The 6,618-nt window shown below is 35.1% G+C and overlaps 1 protein-coding gene across 3 annotated transcripts; it reads right to left on the bottom strand.

The window, feature by feature from the left end:
* Positions 1 to 710: 710 nt before the first annotated feature.
* LOC136202260 (palmitoyl-acyl carrier protein thioesterase, chloroplastic) lies at positions 711 to 6,180 on the bottom strand. Of its 3 annotated transcripts, none has more exons than XM_065992775.1 (8): positions 5,813 to 6,179; positions 5,056 to 5,164; positions 4,379 to 4,977; positions 4,099 to 4,232; positions 2,739 to 2,852; positions 2,463 to 2,634; positions 2,288 to 2,356; positions 711 to 1,355 (listed from the first exon to the last, which is right to left on the bottom strand). In XM_065992775.1, exons 3-8 carry the CDS (start codon positions 4,874 to 4,876, stop codon positions 1,086 to 1,088), a joined length of 1,257 nt encoding a protein of 418 aa, XP_065848847.1. In that variant the 5' UTR covers positions 4,877 to 4,977; positions 5,056 to 5,164; positions 5,813 to 6,179; the 3' UTR covers positions 711 to 1,085. The 3 variants fall into 3 exon arrangements, with proteins under 3 accessions (XP_065848847.1, XP_065848846.1, XP_065848848.1); XM_065992776.1 differs by lacking the exon at positions 5,056 to 5,164 and adding an exon at positions 1,898 to 1,954 and having other exon boundaries at positions 1,225 to 1,355; positions 5,813 to 6,180; XM_065992774.1 differs by lacking the exon at positions 5,056 to 5,164.
* Between the last annotated feature and the right edge of the window lie 438 nt (positions 6,181 to 6,618).

Raw genomic sequence — 6,618 nt, 5'->3', positions numbered from 1 at the left:
TTGGAAAATCTGATGTGATGCTTTTTATTATGGAGGTGGATGGGAAGCTCAATTGATTATTTCAGCTGTTTGGAATAAAAGGGCTTGCTTGGCTGCAATCTCTGATGATTGTTTTTATCGCCAGGGACTAGTTTTGAATTTCATAGTATTTCTTTCAACTTTACTATTAAAAAAAACAAACATTTCAAAAGCTTCCTCGTCATCTTATTTGCAAAAGCAGTACTCGGGATTACTAATGCATTCAGTTGGAAACAAAAGATGGAATTAGAAAACAAATTGAACATGAACACTTAAATTTTACTGGGACATGTGATGTAATTCGATTCATTCCAGGTTTTGTAATCATCTTCAGTTATTCATCATCTTATCTTCCATGAATAATATAGAACAGTGAGAACTAATTCTCAATTTTAGCATTTTTTATTATTATTAAGTAGGAAGCTTATGCAGAGCAGAAAGCATTTTTTTCAAGATTAGAGACGAACTAGAATTTCCCTACCTCAAGACTCTAGGAATAAGGCGGAAAATCATTTAATATCAAATTCGTACATAGAGCATTATTAGGACATAATGGTAAAGAAACTTTTGAAAAGCATAATAATAATTTGTTCAAGTGTATAATTAAAGCATCACATGGGACAGATAGGACCATACGCGAATACTCTTAACTCCATACCTAAAAAATGAAATTACGACAAGTCAAAGAAAAATGAGAAATAATTTAATAATCAGCTAACCCAAAAATAAATGAACCACAAATCCAGCTTTCTGTCTGTCCATTCCTAATATACAGGAGCAGGTGCCATAATGCTCTTACTAACAGGCTATTGGCAATTTTTTTTAAAAAAAAAAAAAAGTCCTAATATATTTTCACTCTTTCATGGACTGCGAGAGTTTTCAGCAAAGAAATAATTACAGCTGCCCTTTGTTGAAGAGAACGGTAAGAAAAAAAAAATTATATATAGAGAGAGAAAAGAAGAAACATATATGTTAACTCCAAGAACTGAACCAAAAGGAAGAAGATCCTACACAGGGAGATTGTGGCATAAGGAGGATAATGCCACTCCAGTTCACAAATAACATCTCTAAGCACTTTCGGCTGGAATTTGACCCATAATGCCCAAGTTGTTGCCATACTTGGGCCTCCACTCAGTTCTTCCCCTCACTATCTCAGCCCCATCCTCCAGCCGAAGCAAATGCTGGCACTCTATCTCGCCAGCATTTCCTACATTTCCAATGTTCGTGCCCGAGACAGCAGTCAGGGACTGCAGCACGCTGTCCCTTCCACACTCCCTCCTATACTCCAGAGTAATGGAAGCAAGTTCATGCGTCTCCAGGATTGACAGTGGAGCACTCTGCATCCACAAGGTAATTCATTAGAAGCATACCAATTATGAGCTAAGTCGCATCAAAGCACAATATACATTTTGAGCATAAACATGGACTATGAACCAAGGAATTTGAAGTTCCACGTAATATCTTCAAATAAAAATAATTATCAGCGTTCAAAAGTAGTAGATCCATTCCTCAGTAGTGTTAGATCTAAGCCTTAGATGCTTTGAATTTCCACCGTAGGATTCTACAAAGCCTAGATCTAACAGTGATTTGGTCATTCAAGGTCCAGGTGAACATTATTGTCCATTCATTTGAGAGAATTTACATCAATTTCTGACTGAGGTTGAATGGCAGACTTTAAGTTTCTATACCCAAAGACAACATTAAAAAAAAATACATGTGGGCAGACACCATTTCTCTTCTCCATGATTAATACAGTTCAACTTTTAAAGAGAATAGGATAAAAGAAAAATTGTCTTTGCTTCTCATGAGACAATCATTGTTGAAACATGCATCATTGGCTCTAACAGACCAGCTGTTTTAATTAAGATAAAGCAATTACCTATTTTCAGAAGATACCAAAAACAAAGAGTATGAATGTCGTTGGAGAGCTGGATTTCTAATACAAAAAAGAAAAAAAAAAAATTGGTTTGCTGGAAAATTTGATAACCAGCTATCTAAATCATATCTCAACTATATTTTACTGCTGCTATTTATGCCAAAAAATCAAATAATGATAGAGCAAACATCTACCATCAAAATTATTAAGACTTGAGAAAGATGACAAGCTTTTGGGTGAACTATGTTTGTTAGAAAAAATGTAAACTTTGATCAAATCACATTCGAATCAAGCAATGAATTACTAATCGCATACCTTATTAGTTGCAGCAACTAAAACCAAATATAAAGAAGGGAAATGAGATTGTACTTTTCTTGGTGAAATATAATCTACCTCAAGGATCCATCCTATGTACTTCACATTGTTAACATGTTGGTTGATATCCAAGTCGCTCCATCTAGGCTGCAAATCAACCAATGTATACAAGATGAGAAACAGGAGTAAAGCATCTAAACTGTAGTCATAGCAATTAGATTTCTTAGCATAAGATTTTGGCAAGATTACTAACAGCTAGCCCTTTGCGAACATAGTCCGCAGTGTTGTCATCAAGCTTTGGCAGTTTTCTGCCATCCTCATCCACAACAGGATCAAAATTCACAAAATAAGGCTCTATCTCGGCTCGAACCTCTTCTGGAATTTTTGATAGTCTTCTTGTTACTTTATTCATCATCACCCACACACTAAATATCATCACCCAAATGTTCCAAGATAACAAACTCGTCAGCTTGAGGAAAACATAAAAAGAACAATAAGAAATCTATGAATCTCTAGAATGATTCTCTACCTAGAGGCTCTCGTTATAGTTTCACCGGTTTTACCATCACGAACACGCCAATCACGCCGCATACCGTTCTTTCCCGATGCACTTACCCAAGTATCTACTTCAACTACATCGCCCCTGTAAACCAAATAATTTCAGCTGATTAAACTTTACTCATAAGATGTCACTGCAAGATCAAAAATCCCCAGGATGATGCAAAGCACCAAGTTAAAAACAAAACCTGCGCTCATGCAAAAGTCATGCTTGAAGTTGGCTATGAGCAATTATGTAATTCTTCCTAATATTTACACTGAAATCGAACAAATATCAAGCCAATAAAGATAGACTCCAAAAACAAGCAAAGGTACAGAAGTAGAATAAGAGTGAATAGTTGAATTGTGTTTTGCATTTTCCCTTTCTAGACAATTTCTCTGAGTCAGCTCTGTTCTTTTTTACTGAAAAGAAGTAAACTGAACTGAATGTTACTGAACTGAATTCTACTGAAACTGAAATAATGATATAATCCTTTAAAAATAGCAATAATTAAAATAAAAAGCTTATAAAAATAATAATGTTTCTAATAATAATAATGATAATAATAAAATAATTATAATTATAATAAGTAATGATAAATTACTGAACTGAATTGAACTGATGCTACTGAACTGAAATTAAGTGACAAAGAACAGAGTCTGGAATCACTTTAGTGAAGTGCTATTTCCATCATTAACCAATACTGACAACTTTCTAGGTGACAACCAATGATTGTGATGCACTTCATACTACTACCAAAGAAACGACAAAAGCTGAAAGAAACAAAAAATTGAAGACACGAGTAAAGAGCCCTCACAAGATTCAAGAGCATGAAAAACATTATGAACAAAATAAAAATACAATAAAAATCCATTTACAGATAGTGGGATTTGAATCAAACTTCATAATAGTTACAGATTCTCTTTGCATCTAGTATAGGAGATAAACATCAGCTAATGAGACTGAGTTAGTGATAAGCAACCCCATACTAAATAAAGCATGATTTATACAATAATCAAGCTCAAAATATCATAGTCCTTGCACAGCTCCTAAAACTAAAAGTGATCACATGCAATCCAGTTAATTAACATGAGTCCTAGACCACAGTTTAGAACTTTGGATGACAACTTGGAGGCATCATCATGTACTGAAAACTGGGAAAATAAACAGACAAAGATCTGCATCCTCATGTCATGTGACAGAAGCAGCACAAATAATTCACATTAGAGAAAATTTCAAGAGGAACTGCATAAATATCAAAGCAGAAAGGTATAGAAATAAACATAACATAACAAATTGATTCAATGTATGGAAGAAATTGTATATTGGTATATGGCTCCTCAAGGCTTACCATGTTGGGTAACGATCAACAAGAACCTGCATCCGAGTAACAACCCATATCAGATTCTTTTTGCTCATCTCTGGTGTTGAACCAAAACCGTCACCAAGAAGGCCAGCGCCTTTAACATGATTAAGAGCCGTTTCCTGCAGCCAAAAATATTGAAGATAAATATTCAAACCTTTCAGATAAAAGATGAAGTGATTAACTTATGATGTTTCTTTTTCTATTACATACAAATTCGCCAACAATGTATTTGAGTACAAGAATAGAACTAAATACATTATCATACTTGCAAATGGTTCATTAACGTTTCTATAGATGCTGTTCGATCAGCACCAATTTCATATGATCTGATGGAGAAGTTCTGGCGGAACACAAGACCATCCTCAACAATTCTACCTAGTCCAAATGGATCCATAAGCATGTCAGGTCGCCTTGGTTTCCAGTCAAGCATCATCCATTGCTTCTCTGCAGCCAGAAACACAGTTGTGATAGCCGCCAGAAGCATGCTCCAGTCAGGTAATTGGTTAATAAAAGTCCTAGGAGGTGGTGATGGTATAACATCACCATTCTTCACATTTTCTGCAGGTGTTGTCAATCCAACTGGAGATCCATTTATCTTGGAAGGGGCTTGCGCATTTGCCTTGATCTGCATTCCCCCAGATGAAGAAGATTTTGATTTAAATACTCCTAGACTAGCAGGTCCACCGCCAATCTTGGTGGAGTTGGCATCAGCAGATGATGAAGTAACTGGAAAAAACGAGGAAGTAGCAGCAGTAGCAACCATTTTCTAACTGAAGAATCGAACAATCAGCAGCAACTTTACAAGATATTGATGCAAACTTTGACAGAATCTTCTACCTTGGACAACTTTACTTCAATATACTTCTGCACGACATATGATAACTGGTCAGAAAAATATTTAAAACTCAATAACTGATAAGACTTGCAAATGTTAATACAGACCCTGCTACAACCTACAGTAGCACCCCTCATTCACCATTTTCATTTTTCAAAAAATAATAGGTAACTGTTTTTCATTCTTCTGGTGAACAGCAGGTAATCATTTTCTCATCTGCGGAATTTCACAAGAGCAATTTAAGAGTGTCAGAAGATAAAAACACACAAACCCACTCATTAAATACTTCATTTCTGGAGTAAAAAGAATACCAAAAGTGGCGTCCATTTTCCAACCACAAAAAAAAAAGACAAAACAGAAAAATCGAGAAAAGTTCGCCAAGAATTCGGATTAGAGGTATAGCGTATGGTAGTATGAGAATTACAAAGATTCCAACACGTCTCTCCGAGTAGATCTGACCATCTAACTACGTATTCCAGAAGGAAAAAAAAACAAAATAACAATTCAATATGACCGCCGAAAAGTCACAAAATTTCCAGAAACATAAAATAATGCGATACAATACAAGAAACGGAGTTTCATGCAGTGTCTGGCAGCAGTAAAATTGCAGAGCCGAGAACATATATTTTAAAAGTTTCAAATCTCAGATCTCTCACGTCAAGCTGACCTGAACTCAAGAGTTTAACGAGATTAAAACCACAAACGTGAAAGAAAAAATGCACACACACACACACACACAAACACCGATTATCATCTCATTACCTGAACATTGACATGATCAAAAGCTTAAAACAAGATCAAAGAAGAAAATGCAGAAATAACAAAAAACATAATAAAACAAGAATAATCGAGGCAAGGCAGTACCTTGGAAACAAGGCAGTGAGGCAGCTAAGGCAGGAAGAGGAGAGGGAAAGGTATGAGAGAAGGAAGGGTAGCTCAACAAACAGAGGAAATTTTCAAGACAAGAAATGAAAGAGGCAAATGCGTCATTTCAAAAAAAGAGAAAAAATGAAACGCATTTTCTCGCGTGTTCTTTTACTTCTACTAGGGTTCGTTCGGGATCCACGATCTCTGTTTCCGGTTTTGCTTCCGCTATTCTTTCTTTTATTTAAAATAAATAAATAAATAAATTGAAGCAGAGAGAAAAAGGAAAGGAAAGGAAAATGTCTAAGAAGAGAGAGAATATAGGGCCAGCGCGACTATGTGATATGGTGAGTGGTAAAGAATGGAAGAGAGTCTAGCCATGGGGTGGCTTTTATACTATCCATCTGCCCCCCGCTCACCCTTCTTCTTCCATTTTCCTACTTCCTTTTTCTTTCTATTTTCGTTTTTGCCATTTTTCCTTTTTCTTTTCTTTTTTAATTTACTATATTATTAATACAATTACCAATTCGAATCCGAGAAAAATACATAAATAAATCTTTAGTTTGAGCATTTTTAAACATATGTGGCTTAAAAGTTTAAATATGTACGTTGAGATTCATTCTGTTAGCAAAGACACTCCAAACTAAAATACTAATAAAAAGTCAAAATAACAGTCAAAGTCAAATGTGGATATTTTTATCTTTTATAATTTAGATTTTTTTCCTACTCATTCACTATCCTACACTTCATATCTCTCTCCTAAAATTTTAAAAACAAGGGATAATGTCAGAATTATTTCTAAAAAT

This window comes from Euphorbia lathyris, chromosome 8 (genome assembly GCF_963576675.1).
Source record: "Euphorbia lathyris chromosome 8, ddEupLath1.1, whole genome shotgun sequence".
Taxonomy (NCBI): domain Eukaryota; kingdom Viridiplantae; phylum Streptophyta; class Magnoliopsida; order Malpighiales; family Euphorbiaceae; genus Euphorbia; species Euphorbia lathyris.
The sequence above is the reverse complement of the archived record's forward strand: the minus strand, read 5'-3'. Positions and strand labels throughout refer to the sequence as shown.